Genomic DNA, 23727 nt, shown 5'->3' on the forward strand with positions numbered 1-23727 from the left:
GCCTGGAATGACTTCTTTAATATTTGATTAGAAAAGGAGGTGAGGGACTTCCCTGGAGGTCCAGCAGCTAACATTCTATGCTCCCAATGCAGGAGGCCTGGGTTCAATCCCTAGTCAGGGAACTAGATTGCACATGCTGCACCTAAAGATCCCAAATGCCATGACAAAGATCAAAGACCCCACGTGCCACAACTAAGACCCAGCAGAGCCAAAAAAAAAATTATAAAATAAAGGAGGTGAGATAGATTATATATGCCACTGACCTATTTAAAGTTCTACCAATATTATCTCCATTTCATAAAATAAAGATCTAAACAATACTTGAGAGTAATATCAGAAAGATGACAGAATAGTAAGCCCCAGGCCCCCATTTCCTCATCAAGAACCCAACTTAACAACATATGAGCGAATTTTCCTTTGTAAGAAGTCCATAGACCAGTTAAAAGACTGCAGCACCCACGTGAATATAAAGCCAAGCAGAGCCACATCAGAGTGAATAATAATGTGTTGCATTGACCTACTCGTAGCCCCATGCATCCAGCACGTGCAGCACAATCAGGAGAAAACTCTTTAACTCCTGGCTTCTCTGGGAAAAAAGAAAAGAGTGGAAAGTACGGCTAACATTCTGGCTTTATGGGTGTGCTGTCTGAGGAACTGGTTTCTGTCTTGCCTGACTCAGAATGCTGAAGGGAACAGCAGCACATTCTGGATATCAAGGGGCTGCTAAGAATAAAAGCAAGGTGGCTTCTTATAGCACCAGAGAATCTGTAGTACCACAGTCAGACACTGGGGACCAAGAGAATATGAGCTCTTGAAAACAGGGGCAGACCTTCTAACTAGGCAATTAAACACACAAGCCCAAAAAAGAAATATCCTAAGACTTGAGAGCACCCCCACCCCAGAATCTCTATCCAGGCCGATGAGTGAAAGTGTTCCCCTGCACAAAGCAAGCATGCAGGGGCTGGGAGAGTTGGCTGTCTCCTCAAATGCCTAAGTCTCAACAAAAGGTCACAAAGTAAACAAACAAGGAAATAGGCTCAACCAAAATAACAAAATACATCTCTAGACACCAATCCTAAAAAAAACAGAAATCTATGAATTACCTGACAAATTCAAAACAATCATCTTAAAGATGCTTGATAAGCTAAAAGAGAATATAAGTAGACAACTAAATGAAATCAGAAAATGAGGTATGAACAAAATGAGACTATCAAAAAAGAGATAGAAACTAGAAAAGAAAAAAAAGGGAGGGGGGTCGGGAATCAGGAGCTAAAGAATAAAATACTTGAAAAATTCACTAGCACAGTTAACACATATTTGATCAAGCAGAAGAAAGAATTAGTGAACTTAAGGATATGTCATTTGAAATTACTAAATCAGAAGAGAGAGAATGGGGAAAAAAAGGAAGTGAAGACAGCCTCGTGGACTCATGGGACACCACTGAGTGGTCAATGTGCACATTATGGAAGTACCAGAAGGAGAAGAAAGAGAGAAAGGAGCAAAGAGCCTATTAAAGAAACAATGGCAGAGAACTTTCCAAATCTGAGGGAGAAAATGAACATCCAAATTTAGGAAACTGAATGATTCCAAATAGGATAAATCCTAAAGAGACTCACATCAAGACTTTTATAATCAAATTATCAAGTCACAGACAATGAGAGAGAATCTTAAAAGCAGCAAGAAAAATAAAACAAAGGAGCCCCCATAAAGTTTTCAATGATTTCTCAGGAGAAACTAAGTAGGCCAGAAGAAATTGGGATGATATATTTCAAAGGGCTCCCTGGTGAAGGAAATGGCAACCCACTGCAGTATTCTTGCCTAGAGAATCCCACGGACCGAGGAGCTTGGCAGGTTACAGTCCATGGGGTCACAAGAGTCAGACATGACTTAACAACTACAGGAAGAAAGATACAAAGGGCTAAAGGAAAAAAAGAAAAAAAAAAAACACCTGAAAACCAAGAATATCATATTTGGTAAAATTATCCTTCAAAAAGGAAGGCGAAATTAAGGTTTTCCACATAAACAAAAGCTGAGGGAGTTCACCACCACAAGAGACTGGACTCTGCCTCATTCATTCATTTGCTCAACACACACGGACAGTGTGGTTACAATACGCTGAGCACCTCACTGGGTGCAAGAGTCCTACAGGGAAGGACAGGATCTGTCCTCCAGAATCCCACTGACTAGTGGCAAAGAGAGATGAGATGGTGAGTGTCACCCAGCAAATGGAGGCAAAGAGTTCCACCAGCGGAAAACCACAGGACCCAGACAAGGTGTGAAGGAGCAGAGAATGTCTGAAGAGCTTGTTATCTGAAAATATCCAATACTTAGTAAGGGGCTGATAAATTCTTTCCATAAAAAAGTATAAGGTAGGCATGGGAGATGCTAGGAAATAAGGCTATCAGGGCAGATGGAGACCAGATTGCAAATGGTCTTCCCAGATTGAGGAGTTTAGACTTTATATTCAAGACAAGGATTTATCTGAGGCCACCAAATAATAGATACAGATTAACAGTTACATGTGCACCATTAACTAAAAGGCTTGCTGCCTTTCCCTAATGCTTTTAGATGAGCCCATATCCTCCATTTTCAGCACACTGTCTACACTCAATGAGTTCAATGAGTATTTGCTAAATGGATAAACTAACATTTAATTTCTTTACAGTCAAAACTATTCAGGGATTTCCCTGGTGGTCCAGTGGCTACGATTCCATGCTTCCCAATCCCTGGTCAGGGAACTAGATCCCATATGCTGCAACAAAGATCAAAGATCTTGTGTGTCACAATAAGATCAGACAGTCAAATAAATAAATAAAAATAAATACTAAAAAAATATTGCCCCTACTTTCTTATATCTCTAAGAAAAGGAAATGGGAGCCACATCTCCCATATATGTACTTTGGAGTGTGTATATGTATATATGAGCACATTCACTAAGGAACATATTAAGAAAATTATGAAACCAAAAAGCTATGATTTGGGTAAAAATAGTTACTATAACCCTTAATTAGATCTTTCTAAATCTCTAATAGCAGTGGCCTCCACATTTAGATGATACACAGACTAAAAGGAAACCTTCAGAACACTTCTCTCTCTCTCTCCCTCCCTCCTTCCATCTCTCCCTTCCTCTCTCTCTCACATACATACACAGTTATCCTAGCCAATCTCACAAACACTCTAAGCAAAGTAGCTTCCACCTCTTAGATCTAAGCCTATTTAAAATGATTTGCCCATGTAAAACTATATCCTAGTGACATTAATCTTTCCTGTCTTTGTTCCAGATTAAGTCAGAGTAGAATTTTAGTGATTTTAATATTTAAAATTGAAAAGTTGAGCAGTCCTACACTCTAGGGAGAAATGTACTCTTCAGTCTGCAAGGAAAATGTAGGTGAGGGATTAATATAAGTCTCACTCACATCATATTCTAACCAATATTTCTTTCCACCACTTTTGGGAGAAGTAAATGCTCAGAAAAGCACTCTCAGGCTTACCCACATATCAGGGAATAACAGGGCAGTAAAGCAGGGTCATGCCCTTGCCATCAGTGAGATGAAAGTTTATCCTATTATATTTTAAGACTTTCATAGAAGGAACTGCTGTATTTTCTCTCAATAACTCATTGACAAAGCACATCAGATATTTTCTTCTTAATACATATAGCTAATCTAAATCCCTCATGCTAGGTAAGCCTCCATTTAAGTTCCAGCACAAAACACAGTAGCTTACACAACAACTTATGGTTTAATTTCAACTCTAAAAAAAAAAGAGAGAGAGAGAAAGACAAGATGGATGGATGAGCACATGAACAGACAGACAAATGGACAGAGCTGAAATATGAACAGACTCTCTGGGCATTAGAATTATAGGTACTATGTATTTACTTTGTTCTTTCTACAAATTTTCTATAATAAAGATGTATTACTTGGCATCACCAAAAATATTACTAATAAATCCTTAAGCATCATTTTCATATAAACAGTCATCTTTAACAGGCTCTGTGCGACCATGAACCATTTTTAGCATAGGGACATGCTAACTTCTGACTTAACTCCTTCATTTAAAGTCTCATTAAGTCACCTCTGGGCTTTCTTTTCCCCACACTACATAACTCCAGTTATTTGTGCTTTTTGTCCTATGACTTTCTCCTTGATCCCAAGCTTTAAGCACCTGATGTTTGACTCAAGAGATATAAAGATGATTCAAGTTTTCCTATGCCTGTCTCTGTTCAGCCTAAAGGAATGACTGCATCCATTCACAATGTTATATACTCAGGGTCACACGCACTCTTCAAAAATCTGTACAGTAAAATTGTGTATTATATATCAGACACAGTATTATCTTCTAAGGTTGTCACTCTTAGTATGTTTTTCTTGTTTTCACACATGAGAAAACAGTGGTAGAAGTTAAATAACTTGCCTGAGGTCATAGCCTGGTATCATGCAGACACATATATACAGGCTCAAAACCCTAGCCCTGCCCCTATCTCAGTGAAGGAGACAACCATCATCCCAGGCTATGAGATTAGAAGTCTCAGCAACAGGTTACATGGCTCTTTTTTCTAATCCATCCAAACATTCACTCAGTCCCCAGATTGTGTTTATTTTACTTCTCAAGCCCCTTAATAGTCCATGCCATTCTCTCTCTTGCTGCTGCTACTACCTGGGTTTAGCACAGCACAGTCTCTTAAGGACCACAACTGCCTCCCAATGGGGTTCCTGCCTCCAGCATGGGCTCCCCATAACTCACACTGCCCTGTCAGCTTCCTAAGCACATCCTAATCTTGTCTCTGTTCACCAAGGCACAGAGAACAAAACTTGCTTGCTTAGTGGAGATGCACCCATACTGTTACATGAAGCTGTTGTTAGTTTTCACTGCTGTATACTGTTCTATTGTTTGAAAATACTCCAGATTATCTATCCACTCTCCCAAAGATGGGCATATAATATGGACTCAGTTTGGAGTTTTGTAAAGGAAACGTTTATAACATATCCAGTTACATATGTACACAAGTGTCTCTAGAGTGTCTTTGCTGTTGTTGTTCAGTCGCTCAGTTGTGTCTGACACTTTGTGACTCCATGGACTACAACAAGCCAGGCTTCCCTGTCCTTCACCGTCTCCTGGAGCTTACTCAAACTGATGTCCATTGAGCCAGTGATGCCATCCAACCATCTCAGCCTCAGTCGTTCCTTTCTCCTCCTGCCTTCAAACTTTCCCAGCATCAGGGTCCTTTCCAATGAGTTGGCTCCTCATATCAGACGGCCAAAATATTGGAGCTTCAACCTCAGTATCAGTCCTTCCAATCAGTCCTTCCAGGACACCCGGTGACTCTGACTCCACTCTCCCCACAGGAAGCTGATGCACATTGATCGCCCTCAACGACATGAAACCCTTTCCCGTTGAAACAGCTGCGCCAGCTGTGGGCGGCCCACCGGGAGTGGCTGGAGGCTGAGCTGAACAACTAGAGCAGCTCAAGGCCGAGCACCTGGAGACCGGGGCAGCCCAAGGCTGGGTCTGACTTTATTTAGGATGGACTGGTTTGATCTCCTTGCAGTCCAAGGAACTGTCAGGAGTCTTCTCCAACACCACCACAGTTGGAAAGCATCAATTCTTCAGTACTCAGCCTTCTTTATGATCCAACTCTCACATCCATACATGACTACTATAAAAACCATAGCTTTGACTATACGGCTTTTTGTCAGCAAAGTAATCTCTCTGCTTTTTAATATTTTGTCTAGGTTTGTCATAGCTTTTCTTCCAAGGAGCCAGTGTCTTTTAATTTCATGGCTGCAGTCACTGTCCACAGTGATTTTGGAGCCCAAGAAAATAATGTATGTCACTATTTCCATTGTTTTCCCATCTATTTGCCTAGTGGTCACATATCTAGGTCACTGGACATATACAGTTTCAACTTTAAAAAAAAAAAAGCCACAGTTTTCTAAATGGTTGGACTGGGTTGTTCAAAAAGTCCATTCAGGGTTTTCTGCATGATGATATGGCAAAATCCAAATGAACTTTTTGGCCAACCCAATATCTATATATTTTTTTTTCTTTATTGTATCATTTCCAATTGCAATGACTAGCAGATGGTAGGAAATCAATAATGCATTAGGAACAGTAGAATGGAGAGGAGGAGGGAGGCTACGGAAGAAGTAGGGAAGAAGCAAAAGAAGGAGAAATTTATAATACATCTCAATACTTTGGTCAGGGAAATTGAACCAAATGTCTCAGGAGCTCACTCGTAGTTGTCAGTAGAAGGCAGCCTTTGCCTGGCTGAGAGATAAGCTAACCCAATATCTGGAAACTTGTTTAAAAAGGAGGCTCACTCATTCATAGGACAAACATGCTCTGCTAAGTCGCTTCAGTCGCATGCAACTCTGTGTGACCCCACAGACGGCAGCCCACCAGGCTCCACCGTCCCCGGGATTCTCCAGGCAAGAACACTGGAGTGGGTTGCCATTTCCTTCTCTAATGCATGAAAGTGAAAAGTGAAAGTGAAGTCGCTCAGTCCTGTCTGACTCTTCGCGACTCCATGGACTGCAGCCCACCAGGCTCCTCCATCCATGGGATTTTCCAGGCAAGAGCACTGGAGTGGGGTGCCATACATAACTGAGCGGTAAAGAATCCGGCTGCTAATGTAGGCGACACGGTTGGATCCCTGGGTCTGGAAGACACACTGGAGAAGGAAATGGCAACCCACTCCAGTATTCTGGCCTGGAGAATTCCATGGGTAGAGAACCTTGATGGGCTACTGTCCATGGGGTCATAAAGACTCAAACACGACTTAAGAAACTGAGCATGCATGAACCTGAGTCCCATCTATTGCTTTGTCCACAGGCAAACAGAATTCTACACAGAACATACTGGAATCATGACAGAGAGCACACAGCTCAAAGGCTGGAAGTCCTCTGTGACAATGAATGACAATTTATACCATCAGTCTCCGAGGTTGGGGTCATGTAAAAATGTGGTTCCTTCCAAATTGGAGAAAACGAAATAGTTCAGAGGAAATATGGATCAGGAATTAATCCCCAGGGTGTGCAGCCACCAGCGAGGAATCCATAAAATGGCTGTTTCCAGGAAAGCAAAAGCTCGTAATGAGATCTTGTCCCTGAGTTACTGACTGGCTGGGTACAGCAAATCTGGCCTAATTGTTTTCACAATGGGAATTTAATTGAAGTGTCTTTAATGAGAAAAAAAAAAAGATTCCATGGATACGCTTATGATGACATCTCAGTTCTAACTGAGATGTTTTTGACATTCTGTAAGCAACACAGAGGGGTGGCCCAAGGGACAAGCAGAGTCAGCCCTCCTAACCCCCTGGGCCCAACACTGCTTCAGAGACTGTCCTGCAGTCTACCACACCAGGACACGTGGTCCCCCAAAGTCTTACCAAATCCACCAACAAAGCTGTGCTTCCTCAGGGCCCCAATTCAACTTACAGTTGAATTGGGTTCTTAATAAGCGCTAAGCAGTTTTTAACCTTACCACAAACCCACATAATTTTATACACATTGCTTATATTTTACACTTGCATGCATATTAAATATATATATATATATATACACATGTATATTTACATATATTTATACAGGACATGGATGAGGCATGTGGCTCCTGCAGTCAGATGACTTGGACTCACATCTCCTCTCTAACACAGAATGGAACTCGTCCACATGGGTAAGTTCCTGAAGCCCCATCTCCTCTGTAAAATGGGGTTAATCATACCTACTCAAAGGTTGTTCCAAAGGTGAATAAGATAATATATAAGGTAATACTCAAGGTAATGTGGTAAACATTCGATACAAGTTAGTTAATCACACTAATACTGGTAGTAATAATGCTATTAAACTGCTACCACATTTGCAGAAAGAGGGGCACAGTGTCTTAGAGAGTAAATGCCCACAGAAGAAATCCAGCTCCAGTAAACTCCAAAGTATTTCCAGTCCATTAGCATCGAGGTAGCACTCAGTCCTCATAAACCACCTGGCAGGGAGTCCCTCCCTCCCGTGCTGGCATTCAAGGCCCTCGGAGCTCCAGATCCTCGTCTTTCCAGCCTTTCCTCCCGTGCTGCTGCTGCTGCTGCCGAGTCACTTCAGTCGTGTCCGACTATGTGTGGCCCTATGGACTGTAGCCCACCAGGCTCCTCTGTCCACGGAATTCTCCCGGCAAGAATACTGGAGTGGATTGCCATGCCCTCCTCCAGGGGATCTTCTCAACTCTGGGATCGAACCTGGGTCTTCTGCATTACGGTCAGATTCTTTACCACTGAGCCACAAGGAAGCCCTCCCATGCTGCTATCACATATCAAATACCCACCCAGCGGTCACAGAGACCAGTCTGCTGGCTTCTACAACCTCCACTCCTAAAATCCTTACCCCTGAGCTGCTCTCTTTTAACCTGTTCTAGGAACCAATGGGTTGCTATCTAAGTGATTAGCCATGAGCAGAAGCAGGGAGTAAGTAACAGTGGATCTCAGGAGCAGGAGCGGGTACATATTACAGGGCAGAGTGGCTCAGCCTCTTAAAATACAGCATTAATTTTCACAATCTGTCTTATTAATAGCCTGCTGTGGAGAAGCACTGTATTAAAACTTTGATACACATGTCTTTCAATTCTCACCATCTATCTTAGGACACAGATAATACTAACCCCATTTTACAGACGAAAACACTAAGGCTCAGAGAGGCGAACTGGCTAAGGTCACACAAAAGTAAGTACATGGCCACGTTTTGAATCCACACAGTTAACATCTGTGCCCACATCCCTTCCCACAATCGTGTGACCTAGGAAAGTGCCTATTCAGTGCAAGTTCACTGGCATCCTGAGTGATGGGCAAAGCTTGACAATATACAAGTTTGTGGACTGGTCCAACTGGAGGCTTGTCTTGGTATACTGGGCCCACCATCGTGTGCATCCCATTCAGGCTGGCTTCAAGGATGTGTGCTCTACAGGGTGGCACAGTCCTCCGCCATCAGAAGGGCTACACATTTAGCTGAATGTGCCACTGTTGCTGTTTCAAAGTTCTTAACTCTTTTTTAACAGGGGACTGACCTCCCTGGGGGCTCAGACGGTAACAGCGTCTACCTACAATTCGGAAGACCTGGGTTCGATCCCTGGGTCAGGAAGATCCCCTGGAGAAGGAAATGGAAACCCACTCTAGTAGTCTTGCCTGGAGTCTGATAGGCTACAGTCCATGGGGTCGCAAAGAGTCGGACACGACTGAGCGACTTCACTTTCTGCCTTTTCATTTTGCACTGGCTCCTGCAAATTATGTAGCTGTTCCCAATCCCATTTCAAATGTTAGTCTGTACAGCACTGCCAAGTCCCTGGGAAGTTTTCCGAGATGCTTAGGCATACATACTTTAGTTTAGCAATACCTAATAAAACCCTCATACATATGTAAACCTTTGGACCCATAATATCTACCTCTAACAATGGGCTTTGAGCAAAAAAATCTTAGATGAGGGTAAAGATCAGCCTACAAAGATTCTCATCACATGACTAGCTACAAGAGCAAATGATGCAATTCCCAATAATTAAACACATTAGAATAATTTTATCCAATAAATAAACTGAACAGCCATTTTTAAAAATCATTTTAAAGTGACACATTTAATAAGGAAAGACAGTCCCAAAGGTAATGTTAAATTAATGTAAAAGTCAGAGTACCATGTACAGCAAGTTACACGTTTGTAAAAATAATTTTTTCTGCAGAATGAGTAAATGAACTATAGCAACTACAGTATTCTCCTACCACAGAATGCTCCAGAGTAATGGGCAAAGAACAAACTGCTGATCCCTAAAATCAACCAGGTGGACTGTCATCCACAGCCCCAAAAGACCTTTAGGTTGTTCTGCATGGCATCAATTCTTGGTTGATATTAATAAAACACTGTAATTTTTAACACCCAAACTTTTTATTTACTAGAGAAGAATGGAGGAAGGAAAAGGAAGAAAGAAAGGAAAAGAAAGGAAGGGAAAGGAAGGAAAGGGATAAAGATAAAAAGGAGAGAAAGAGATGAAGGAAGGGAGAGGGAGGGAGGGAGGAGGAAGGAACTTAAACTGGCATCTCTGTTCCATAAGAGATTCCAGAGGAGTTCATTCAAATTTCGCTAAACTTTTCAACATGGTATTTCTGCCAAAAAGTGTTTACTGTCTGCTGGAGAGCCAGATTATCAACTGGTCCTGCTTTACAACATTAACAGGAACTCTGCAGAAAACAGAGCTGCAAAAGGAGTGCCAGCTATATGTCTGCTTTCCACTGGAACCACAGGACACTGACAAGTTATTAACGGTTCTTAAATCTACAGGCTCCACAGACTTACCTGGAAAACGGTAAATATATTAATTCCCAGGAGCCAGCCCAGGCCGACAAAACAAGAATTATCACAATGAATCCACATGTTTAAACACCCCTCAATGCTGCATTAATATACAACACAAAACCAAAGGGCAAAGGAGATGGGGAGGAAAAATAATCAATAGACATTCACTAAGATATTTCAAAAGCCCTTACTTGTAAATGGCACAGAATGCTCTCCTGGCTAAACACCATTGTTTCCAATTCAGTCATCACCTCCATTTTCAATAAAACAGCTTACTGCACCTATCAAAGTTAGTACCTTTAAGGCACCACACCACTCTGAAAACGGCATTTATTCACCATTACAACCTATATTATCTAGTGTTTTATACTCTCCAAGTGTAGAGCATTCCCATTTATTATCTTATTAAATCTCCACACTACTCTTGTGAGGGCTTCCCTGGTGGTTCAGCTGGTAAAGAATCGCCTTCAATGCAGCAGACCTGGGTTTGATCCTTGGGTTGAGAAGATCCCCTGGAGAAGGAAAAGGCTACCCACTCCAGTATTCTGGCCTGGACAATTCCATGGACTGTATAGTCCATGGGGTCGCAAAGAGTCGGACACAACTGAACGACTTTCACTCACTCTTGTGAGGGAGCTCAGGCCAGCTTGAGCCCGCTTCCTAGAGTCCAACAGCAAGTAAATAAGTAGGAAAAAGAGGAAGAGACGTATTCTGTATTACTGGGTTCAAGATTCCCTCTACACCGAATTTCCCAACAAACCCTTTCAGGCTTCCCTGATCTGCACGTGCCCCTCCTGCCAGTGCCCTTTTTACTTGTCCTCATGTCCCCTTTTCAGCTCATAAGAAGGATTACCTGGCATTCATTCAACAAATGGCCAGAGAGCCGTCTCTGTGAGCCCTGCACGGTGCCAGAGGTGGGGGTTCAGCAGGATGGGAAAGCAGAGAAGACCCTGATTATATGGATGACAATTACATCTATTGCAGGGGATTCTTACTGAGTGAAAAATAAGGCTCCTGTCCAGATGCTATATTTACAGAAAAGTCCTTGGTTTTCCATGTTCAATAACTAGCAGCTCATTCTGCTAATTGTCTCATCACTCACTGATACATGAGAAATTAAGGTCAATATAATCAGAGGCATCTTGTTTGGGGGCATGAATACAGTGGGTTTTTTGTCTTATTGTTTATTAGATAACAATACCCTTAAGCCCTTTATCATCACAATCAAGGCTTAGAAATAATTACTAAGTAAAGTTGACAAAATCAGAATATTTTAATATATTTCAGTGAAAACAAGTTCGGAGGTCAACTAAAAAGGCCAGTGTCAAATAAACACAAGGAAGTTACCTGTCAAATTTTCTCCTGGGGGAAAAATACATCAGAGTAGGGAAAAAATAGATACACAACAAGAAATGCCCAACAATTAGTCCCTAGAAACATGCAAATTAATTATACTATTTGTGAATCACCAAATGAATGCTTGAGACTTGGGATGTTTTAATCCAGAAATTTAAAAAGTAAAAATGTTACATACCTTATTTAACAGCATGCAGAGTAACTTCAATAGTAACAAAAACTTATTGAACTAAGAACAGCTACTCATCTCAGTCATTTAATCTGTGTTTAAAGTTTTGATTTGGGTTTTTTTGTTTCTTTTACTATACTCCAGGAGGAACATTTTGGATATTTTATAAATGGCGAGTCAACATAACCAATGATATTAACACACATGCTACTAGGCTGAAATCTCCATATCTCAGAAATAAGGTTTGCAAGCATCAGTGGACAAGCCAAAGTTCTTAGACACGGACAGGTGAAGACATGGGCCATCACGATGCTTGATGCTGAGTATGGGATTATGGTCTTGTCACTCAAAAGCAAAAGAAACCCAGCTCTATACTATCATGAACAGCATGCGTCTCCACTGACAGTGATAACTGAAATTCTGCTTCACGATAACAGGAACTTTTTATTTACCACCCAACACACACCATTATACTGAAAGGGCAAAGTCCAAGAAAATAGTTTTACAAGATGATTCTTTTAGGATTACATTACTTGGATAAAGCAAATGTTATTAAAACCAAATCTTGTGCATATCAATTACATTTCCACATGGTACAACAAAAATCTGTTAATAGTAAGAACCAGAGACTGACAGAAGTACATTTTAAAGTCTAGAAGCAAACATGAATTAGCAAGAAACTAATAAGTCTATCCTGGAATGGAAGGCTTCAGAGGGCAAAAACCATGAATTTTCATTCTGAAAAATCATACAGAGTGAAGTAAGTCAGAAAGAGAAAAACAAATACTGTATATTAATGCATACATGTGGAATCCAGAAAAATGGTACAGTATGGACACCAAGGAGGGGAAAGAAAGGGTGGGGTGGATTGGGGTTGAAACAGATACACGACCATGTATAGAACAGCTAGCTAATGAGAACCTACTGTACAGCAGAGGGAATGCTACTCAGCGCTCTGAGGTCTTCTAACAGGGACGGAAATACAAAACAGAGGGATAAATGTACATGGACAGCTGATTCGCTTTCCCATACAGCAGAAACTACACAGCACTGCAAAGCAATTATACTCTAATAACATTTTAAGTTAAAAAAAATCTAAAACAAAACACTCCATTCTCCACTTCCAAGAGTAAATAAATGCCTGTGCCTGCTTGCTAGGTCAATTCAGTCATGTCCAACTCTTTTGCAACCGTATGGACTATAGTGTCCACCAGGATCCTCTGCCCCTGGCACTCTCCAGGTAAGAATACTAGAGTGGGCTGCCACGCCCTCCTTCATGGGACCATCCCGACCCAGGGATCAAACTCATGTCTCTCACGTCTCCTACATTGGCAGGTGGGTTCTTTACCACTAGTGCCACCTGGGAAGCCAGTAAATGCCTGTATCCTACTCTATATACTGAAGTACATTCCCACAAAAATTGACTTTTAATTCTTTTATCTTGGGTGGATTCATTTTTCTATTCTGTGATGCGGCCCAAGTGTCACAAGCTGTGCAGTGCATCGCCCCCAGCATCTCTGACTCTGAAAATCTGGGCAGTTCCTCAGAGCACCATGCAGCCTTGGATCTACAGCAGGTGGGGTCACAGCGTAAGCCAAGAAGAAAACCCAAAATCCAGGACAATTCAGTCCAAGTCAAACGCCTGTGGGCTTCCCACGTGGCTCAGTGGATAAAGAATCTGCCTGCAACGCAGGCGATGCAGAAGACACAGGTTTGATCCCCAGGTCGGGAAGATCCCCTGGAGGAGGGCATGGCAACTTACTCCAGCATTCTTGCCTGGAGAATCCCATGGACAGAGGAGCCTGGAGGGCTGCAATCCACAGGGTCGCAAAGAGTTGGACACGAGTGGAGTGACAGAGCATGCACACACACGTACAAACGCCTGCACTGACCCCTGCATGTTATGCTCTTCAGTGCTTCTCTCTCACGCTGGAGCTAAAAGAGAACGGTTCCTACTCCCATGACTCTCGAATTGAGGGACTTATAGCCCCAGAGATGGTGAGCCTGCAGAATGCAAAATCACAACATGGAATAACTCCCCGAAACATAATGGGAAACAACCATAATGTTTCAACATGAAAACAGTACACGCTCAGGATTAGAATCAAAAGTTACATGAATTTTTAAGAAGATGAGGATAATAGCAGCAATAAAAGTCATGATGTTGAGCACTAATATTTATTGACCATTATTGGCAGGCATGGGTTTCCCTGATGTCTCAGACGGTAAAGAATCAGCTTGCAATGCAGGAGACACAGGTTGAATCCCTGGGTCAGGAAGATCCCCTGGAGGAGGAAATGGCAACTCACTCCAGGATTATTGCCTGGGAGGAACTTTCCTGGTGGCCCAGTGGTAAAGAATCTGCCTTCGATGTAGGGGATGCAGGTTCCATCCCTGATCAGAGAACTAAGATCCCACATGCTGTGGGGCTACTGAGTGTGTGCTCTGGAGCCCTCATGCCAGAATGAAAACGCACTCTAGTATTCTTGCCTGAAAAATCGCTCAGAGGAGCCCCGAGGGCTACAGTCCATAGGGTCACAAAGAGTCAGACATGACTTAGCAAGTAACACTTTCACTTTCACTTCACTTTCATAGGCAAGCACTGCTCTAAGCTCTCTGTGAGTATAATCTCATTTGATCCTCACAGCAGCCCTCTGAGATAAGGATATTATCCCCAACGTACAGATGAAGAAACTGAGGCTTACAGCAGTGAAGTACATTTGGCAAGGACATATATTTAGTTTCCAAGGGTGTTTCTAACCCCAGAATCTAGTCAGTTACCGTGACACAGGACAGGAAAGCCCCTGCACAGGCCTGGAGGTGCCAGGCTGGATGTGCAATGAAGCAGATCTATAGTGTGAACAAAGGAGCCAGGTATGGAAAGACGAGAGGCTGGGCGGGTGCCTCAGGGCTTGTTTCCCAGCTCCTGGTTCCTGTCTCTTGGGAGGCCTGATGACTGGTACAGAGCTACCTCTGTATTCACTTACTGAAGTCAGTTTCCATCACTTCCCGAAGCATAACGGAGACAATGGGTACCATGTTGAAGAGGAAATGTGAAAAGGAAAAAAGGTGTGCAGTGGTCTTTCTTACTAGACTCCAGTGGTGTGTGTGCAGGCACCCCTACGTCTTCTACGCAGCTCATGTGTTTCAGAGGGAAGGGCACACCCCCTCTCTGACACCCACCCTGCAGCTCTAGGGGCAGATGCTGACTGGTGAGGGCCAGTCAGCCCGTATCAGCCTCTGACCACTCTTATTGGTCCAGGAGGGAGCAGGTGATCGAGGCTGACTCAGAGACTCAGAGAAAGGCCATTTTCCCCACGACTGGGATGGGTTCTCTTGCACTCACAGGTCTCTTTCCCTCACTTAAATGAGGACAAATAAGTGTGCTACCCTAGTTGCTCCCAGCAGCTAAGAGCTAACCCAACTTGGAAAAAAACTGGACATACAGGGCAAGGTGGGGCCCAAAAAACACCAGCTATGACACCTGGTTACGAGGTAACAGAGCTCCTCACTGAGAGGAAGGGTCGTGTCGTTGCCGGCAGCATACACTCTAGAGCCAAACCGCCTGGATTTGAAGCTGATTCTGACACTTACTGGTCATGTTAGCTAGTATAAGTTACTTACCTTCTCTAAGCCTCAGGTTGTAAAGAGGGATAAGAATAGTTCTAACCTCATGGAGTTTCTCTGAGGATTACATAAATTTACATATATAAATTCATAAATACATACATACATCAAGCACTTAAAAGAGTGCCTGGCATATAACAAACTATATAAGAGATGGCTGGGTGAGTCAGGGTGTCTGCAATTTACTGTGGAAGGCAGCCTGATTAGAAGAGGGGACAGAATAAGTAGAGAGAGTGTATAAAAGGACATCTCTGAGACATGCAGTGCTAAGCTGGACTCTGGAAAAACTGAGATGAGTGTAAAATATCACCTCACTCCAGGCTCTGGAAAGGATGCCAATTCCATTCCATAAAAACTGCAGGAAGAAAATGTCTTACAAAGTTAATAAAGGAAGAAAGCATATTAGAAATGCCCAGTTGTGTGATACACAGACAGGGAAAGACTGATGGAGCTCTTGCCCCAGAAGATGCCACAGCTGCAGAGACATCGGCAGGAAGCCAAAACTGGATTTATGTAAAGAGACACGGAGCAAGGCTTAGCCAGAGTCTATGGGAGACACTGTGGGCCATCTCTGAATTGAGCCGACAGGCCGTGCACAGGACAGAATGACATCTGGTTTCCCATCACACGCCCACACCTGCTACCTAACACACAGCGTGAAGGTCTAATTTTAGACTCAGCAGCCGTGACAGCCTCTTTTTTTCCTTTATAAAAGGACTGTCCACATTTCATCCTCTGGGTGCACTGACTAGTCACTACTCACACTCTCTGCCAAGGAGGGGAATGGAAGTAATACTGGGTCCTCTTTCTTTGATGTTCCCCCCAAGATTATCCAGTCATTCAGAATGTCTGCCTAAATCCACATCAAGACCTAAGAAAATGTAGGTTTCCCAGAGCCTGATCATAGCTGTCATCATACCGTCCCCTGCTCAGAAACCTTTGTGCGACCACTTGTATGACAAAACCCACTACAATATTGTAAAGTAATTGGCCTCCAACTAATAAAAATAAATGGAAAAAAAAAAACCATTCTCCATAACCTGGAACCTAAAGCAATCTACAGTTTGAAATTAAGTCCATCCTTTTATAACTGTCCATATTCCTGCCTCACCACCTGGGGTCATATCTTACCTCAGTGACTTAGTGATGCTATCACTTTGGGTAAGTTATTTAACCTGAGCTTCAAAACACTACAGGCGAAGGATCTAGCTCTGACCTTGACATAGTAAGAGTCAGTAAATACTGTCTGCTGTGTCACTAACCAAAAAGAGAGTGTTTTGCAGAGGACAAGAACTAAAAAACCAAAGAAAGGAGAAAGTGTAGTTGGCTAAAGCTTTTTTAGAGAAGAATCTGATAATATGTATCAAAATATAAAATGTACATAAACTTTGATCCAGAAATCCCACTTGCTCCATCTACTCTAAAAGGTCACTGAATAAGTGAGGAAATATGTAACTACAATGATTTCATCAGGGCTTCCTAGGTAGCTCAGTGGTTAAAAAAAAAAAAAAAAAAAAAAACTGCCTGCAATGCAGAAGATGCAGGAGACTCAACTCCGGTTCGATCCCTGGGTCAGGAAGATCCCCTGGAGGAGGAAATGGTAACTAATTCCAGTATTCTTGCCTGGAAATGCCATAGACAGAGGAGCCTGGCAGGCTAAGGTCCATAGGGCTGCAAAGAGTTGGACAAGACTTAGCAAGTAAACAACAACAAAGTAATTTTATCACACCATTGTTTATAACAGCAAAAAATTCAGAAACAATCTAAATGCCAATTAGGATTGGATGAAGAAAATTATGCAAATAGGCACAACTGTTGAAAACTGCTTCTTTTCACTTGAATTGCTTAGTATTTTTTACAAGATATGTGTATCATTTTTTTTCCAGAATCAGACTATTCAAAAAAAAAAAAAAAAAACAATTTTTAAAAACACACAAAGGAAAAAGGTCCTGAAGGATAATCTCCCTGGATTATCTGGGCCAATTTTCATTTTATAAAGAACTGATGAAGCTTTAGTAAAGTTTTTCAGACTCAATAGCCCAGAGAGCTGATAAAATGAGGCTGAAATGAGGTACTAATATATGAAATGAAAGACTTCTGTATTTTTTACATAAAATCAGCCAACTCTGTCCTTTAACTATTTCTACCAAAAAAAAAAAAAGGGTTGGGGAGCTCTATTCTTTATCTATAATTTTTATAGTTAGTCCCAAACATCTATGACTTGTGTGAAGTTCTTGGCATGAGGGAGACTGACAGGAGGAAAAAAAAGAAGCTAGTGGGCAGTTCAGAGTAAACCCACCTGAGATGCTAGTAAGACTTGGCATTCACAATCAGTGTGCTGTTGGAGCATTCTAGAATTGTCACTATAGGACCAAAATTATGGGGAGCAGAAATGATCTGCACCAGGGATGGGGTTTCAGATGGATCTTAAACTTCTGTTTTTTAGTTATTTGGGTTTGGAGGCTTTACTTGCCTTAAAATGATAAGTGAATAAAAAATTCAAACTATACAGAATAGCAAAACATGCAGTAAATTATCCTCTGAAATCAGTTCACAGCAATAATCACTATTAACATTTGGGTGCTTGTTATAGCTTGTTTTTGTTTGTAAACCTACCTCAAAGGAAGTAATCATTTCTCACCCGTTATACTGGCAAAAAATAAAAAAGTATGTTAAGTTCTGGCAATGTTACAGGAAATGAGCTTTCACGTGCTGCTGATGTGAGTGTAAATTAACACATTAACATATTGGTTATAGGAACTTCCCCTATGGCCCAGTAGTTAAGCACCCACCTTGAAATGCAGGGGATGCAGGTTCAAACCCCGGTCAAGGAACTAAGACTCCACATGCCGCAGGGAAACCAAGCCCGTATATCACTTCGAGAGTCCTCACCACTCAACAAAGATTCTGCAACCAAGACCCAGCTCAGCCAAATAAATATTTTTTAAAAACCATATTGGTGACAGAATCTATATAAACCTAAAACATGCATACCCTGAGAACCATTCACATAACTTTCATTGAGGAATAATTCATATACCATAATGTTTATCCCTTTAAGGTATATAGTTCAGTGGTTTTCGTATACTCGAGAGTTACGCATCATCAACACTAGTTCCAGAATATTTTTATCATCCCCCAAAAAAATTCCATCTCCTGTCCTCCTTGCCCATGGCAAACACTAAATCTACTTTCTGTCCCTATGAATCTGCCTGTTGAGGACATTTAAAATAAACTGACTCAAACAATATATGGCCTTTTGTAACTGGCTTCTGTCACTGAAAACAGTGTGTTCAAACTTTATCCATGTAACATGAATCATTACTCCATTTCTTTTTATGGCTGAATAATATTCCACTGTATGGATATACCATTTTTGGTTACATATTCATCGGATGGTGGATGTTTGACTTGTTTCTACATTCTGCCTATTAGGAATAATGGTGCTATGAACATTCCTACAAATCTTTGTAGACAATACAGTGTAGATCTGCTGGGTCAAGTGATAACTCTCTTTAACTATTTGAGGCACTGAAAAACCATTTTCCACAGCAGCTACACCACTGACATTCCTTTCAGCAGTGTGTGTGGCTTCCAATTTTTCTACATCCTTTCCAGCACTTGTTACTGTGTCTTTTTACTACAGTCAGCCTACTAGGTTCAAAATGGTATCTCACTGTGATTTTAATTTGCATTTTCCTAAACACTAAAGATGCCGAATATCTTTTCATACGCTTATTGGCCATCTGTATACCTTTCTGGATAAATATCTACTCAAATGTCTTAGCCATTTATTAAGTGGGTTGTCTTTTTATTACTGAGTTATAATAGTCCTTTATATATTCTGGATACAAACTGAACTGAAACCCTTATCAGATTTTGCAAATACTTTCTCCCATTCTCTGGACTGTCTTTTCACCTTCTTGGTGTCCTCTGAAGTAGAAAAGTTTCTAATTTTGATGAAGTCAAATTTACGTTTTTTTTTTTCTTTTGTTGCTTGGGCTTTTGGTGCCATACTAAAAAACTACTGCCTAATTCAAGATCACAAAGATTTACCCCTATATTTTTTCCTAAGAGTTTTATAGTCTTAACTCTTTGATTTAGGTCTTTGATCCATTTTGAGTTAATTTTGGGTTTGACATGAGGTAGAAATCCATCCTCATTCTTCTGAAGGTGAATATCCAGTTGTGCAAGAACACTCTGTCCCCATCGAATTATCCTGGCTCTTTAAAATCTACCAGAAGCTTGACTGTGACAGTGGTTACATAACTGTATATGTGTGTGTTTACCAAAACTCATTGAACTGTATGCTAAGAACTTCACTGTTTGTAAATAATAACTCAATAAGCCTGACAATTAAAATTTCTCCTTTAACATAATACTATATGTCAACTATATTTCAATAATGAAATCAATTTTCCTTCAGAGAAACATTCCCATATAGCATATTCAAGGATCATACACTTCACAAATATTATAGTACTGTTTAAAATAAAGAGTAGTACTGCTTATAATCAAGAGTAATTAGAAATCATCTGAACATCTGTCAAAAAGGAAAAAAGCTAAAGAGAAGGTAGTATAATGATAGGATTGAACATTATGCAACAGTTCAAAGGAATAATCTAGATTTTACAGACATCAAATGGATAAGGCTTAGAAACATTCTACAAAATGAAAAAGATAAGTGCACAATGATTTGAACAGAATGAACACATGTATGTAAAAAGGATAAACAAAACTATATTATACAGGTTTTATGAGTATCTAAAGTCCATCCTAGGGGAGATCAGTCCTGGGTGTTCATTGGAAGGACTGAAGCTGAAGCTGAAACTCCAATACTTTGGCCACCTCATGCAAAGAGTTGACTCAATGGAAAAGACCCTGATGCTGGGAGGGATTGGGGGCAGGAGGAGAAGGGGACGACAGAGGATGAGATGGCTGGATGGCATCACCAACTCGATGGACATGATTTTGAGTAAACTCCGGGAGTTGATGATGGACAAGGGAGGCCTGGTGTTCTGCGATTTATGGGGTCGCAAAGAGTTGGACATGACTGAGCGACTAAACTGAACTGAAAGTTATCTCTTAAGGGTCTAGAAGAATACTCAATGCATTGAAAACATTCACTTCCTCTAGAGAAGGCAAAAGGGACAGGACAGGACAGGACAATCAGAAAGGAGTTGAGCTGTCATTTTTCCCCCAAAAGGGAAATCTATTTATTGACTACTTGTGTGATTAAAAATCAATACTATATAATTTATGTGAGTTTTAAGCAGAGGTTATAAGAATAAAATCATAGCTTTTTAATATGTGTGCTCATTTGTGCTTCCCTGAACCCTACTACACACACACAAATGGACATGTGCGTGCGCGCTTGCACACACACACACACACACACACACACACACACACACACAGGTGATCTTACCAATTTGGATTTTCCATACTTTCCCTGAAGACAGACTCTTCTTTCATGGATGCATATTGTGTCCATGTAAGGCAGTGACTCCTTATAGCCATGTTCCTCTCCTGAGGATTGAACCATGATTCCTCTTCTAACTGGATATTAGGTACCTTTAAAATGTTCACCTGTCCAAAAGAGGGAGAACGGCTTTCTGAATTTAGGAAGAGCAAGCTATTAATATATAAAGATGCTGTCCAGAGTTGCTTCCAATCTTGGGGAATTAAGAGGACAAGCGATCCTGATATATGGATGATGGTTCACCAATGGCCGTTAAGTCCCCGATAATCAAACATACAGTGACCTTACTAAAGGCTGGTGAGGACATGCAAATGGGCTAGAATTTATGCAGGCTGTACAGTCTCTGGCCCAATTTCCCTAACTGCTAAACACTAAGCAAGTTATCAACCTCCCTCATGTCTCCTCTAGGGCTAGTTATGGCCTTCTTAAATGGACGGATTCTAACTGGGCCCACTTACGGCTCACATGCAGGATAAAATATTTTCTTCATTTTAAACTCTGCCCAGTATCTAGAAATGTATGCTTTCTTGGGTGGAGGAAACATGCAAAACTACAAAGGCAGAATCGTACAAGTCAGAGGTGTCCTTAAATTATTTAAGAATAGAGATACAAGACAAAGTTGAATGCCTTTTTAAATAATAAATTCAAAGCGTGTATATAGGGCAAAGGGAGGGTACACACTCGGTGAAAAAAGCCAGCAATAATTTGCTGCATATACTGCAATAGACTGCTATCTGGAAAATAAAAGAAAGTTCATTTTCATTGTCATACCAGCCTTCTTTCCAGTAAAGAAAGTGACAATCTTCATCCATATTTGGAAAGTGATGGAAGCTGCCATGTTTTCTATATACAGCACAGCTAAACAATTTGCAAGCTACCTGGCAGGAGCCTTGGGTTTTACATCACATACACAATCACTTCTGGGTTGAAAAGATCACATGAAACATGTTTTAAAATGTGTATCAAGACGTTCTCCTCTTATTCCCTAATGATTCTAAGGATTTTTGTCAATAATCACTCTATGGTTAAAGCAATGTGATTAAAATTTTCCACTCACCTTTTTCCAGCAATCATCTGAATGCTTAAGGATTTCAAAGAGAAAAAACAATTTGCTATCATGAAGATTTCATCATCAACACCATTACTTTACAGAAACACACACAAAGAGACTTACAGAGGGTGCTGAGAACATTATACTACCAAAACCATTCTCTCTGACAGTGAAATGGAAACTGAAGCTTTTCTCTTCCTTACTGAAGATCAGATGAAATATTTACCACTTGCCCACTTCTGATCATTCTTACCTAAGAGTCATATCTAACCATGGACAGATCAGAAAAGATGGTCACTTTATGCAAAATATCTAAAGTATCTTTTAAAATAATTGCAGTCCATCTCTATGTACACTACTCAGCCTCCACAAAAGAGAGACAAAACATACAGGAAAAAAAAACTATCTCTGGTAGCACCTATCAAAACTGAGGCTGGAGAAGAGACAGATGTCTTCCTTTGAAAGGCTAGGAGACAGGAGAACTGGGAAATTTCTAACACTTCTTTACATCAGAAAACGCTATTTCTTTTCATGACTATTTGAAAATTAGCCAGTGTTACACAAAATCTGATTAAATTTTGAAATGAGTTTACCTTCCTTAAAATTTCTGGAACCACATTCTGACAGACTGCAATCCTCTTTCTATAGATGATCCCTGTTGACACATCTAGAAACAGAAAATGTTTACACTCAAAAAAAAAAAAAAAAACTGAAGGAAATGTACTCTTATTTTAATGTCAATAAAATTTTTAATATCAACCTCAATTTTCTATATGGAGAATTCCTAAAGAAAATGTTTAGCTCAAAACCCAGCTTCCCTGACCACTTTCCTGGACCAAATCCCTCCAAATATATGTGAACCCACCAGGCTCCTCTGTCCATGGGATTCTCCAGGCAAGAACACTGGAGTGGATTGCCATGCTCTCCTCCAAGGGAATCTTCCCGACCCAGGGATCAAACCCAGGTCTCCTACATTGCAGGCAGACTGTTTACTATCTGAGCCACCAGTGAAGCACATTCTAAAGTCAAGGACAAAGAACTGCAAATGGGGACTTCCCCAGAAGTCCAGTGGTTATGACTCCTCCTGCTAACGCAGGCGGCGTGGGTTCGATCCCTGGTCTGGGAACTAAGGTCCAACATGCTGCAGGGTACAGCCAAAAGAAAGTTTTTTAAATAATAAAATAAGAAAGTCTATTTCTGAAGTCTCCAATGAGACTTTTAAAAAGACTCACAAATTGTTCACTGCTCTGGACTATCAATGTCAACACTCCAGTGGCCATGGCCGATGAGCCTTCTGCTCAGCTCCAGCTAAGAATGTTTTAACAAAACAATGGAGAATCTAATTCTGTCACCATGTGCACCAAATGAGTTTTCAAGCACCAATTTCTGGCTACGAATTTAAACCTATTATTAATTACATTAGGCATACTCTTCTGTCATAGGCAAGCAGACTCTCTGTGGCTGGAACTATTCTGTTCCGGAAAAAAGTTTACAGAATAGCATTAAGGGCATTAAAAAAAAAAATGTGATAAATTTGAGTTGAAAAAAAGGAAAGCAAATCAAAGAAAAATATAAACTTTGAAGTGTTGTCTTTTGCTCTGTGAATTACATGACTCAGCCAAGTTCCTTCACGGTTTCTCAAAGCTTGGACTACAACACTGTAACAGTCCTGAACCTTGGTGCAAACACCCTGAATGCTCTGAAGTTGCTGGGAGGA

The 23727-nt window shown here is 41.1% G+C and overlaps 1 protein-coding gene across 2 annotated transcripts in view; it reads right to left on the reverse strand.

The window, feature by feature from the left end:
* The window catches only part of PRELID2 (PRELI domain containing 2), an 85677-nt gene that overhangs the window by 43409 nt on the left and 18541 nt on the right, over positions 1 to 23727 (reverse strand). For both annotated transcript variants that reach the window (XR_009694191.1, XM_061151637.1), the window contains exons 3-4: positions 22604 to 22677; positions 20906 to 21066 (exon numbers count right to left, since the gene is read on the reverse strand). Coding sequence is in view for 1 of the 2 variants with exons in the window: in XM_061151637.1 (XP_061007620.1) it covers positions 20906 to 21066; positions 22604 to 22677 (235 nt within the window). In the remaining variant the exon portion in view is untranslated. The remainder of the gene's footprint in view (positions 1 to 20905; positions 21067 to 22603; positions 22678 to 23727) is intronic.

The sequence above is a fragment of the Dama dama genome, chromosome 9 (genome assembly GCF_033118175.1).
Source record: "Dama dama isolate Ldn47 chromosome 9, ASM3311817v1, whole genome shotgun sequence".
NCBI lineage: Eukaryota > Metazoa > Chordata > Mammalia > Artiodactyla > Cervidae > Dama > Dama dama.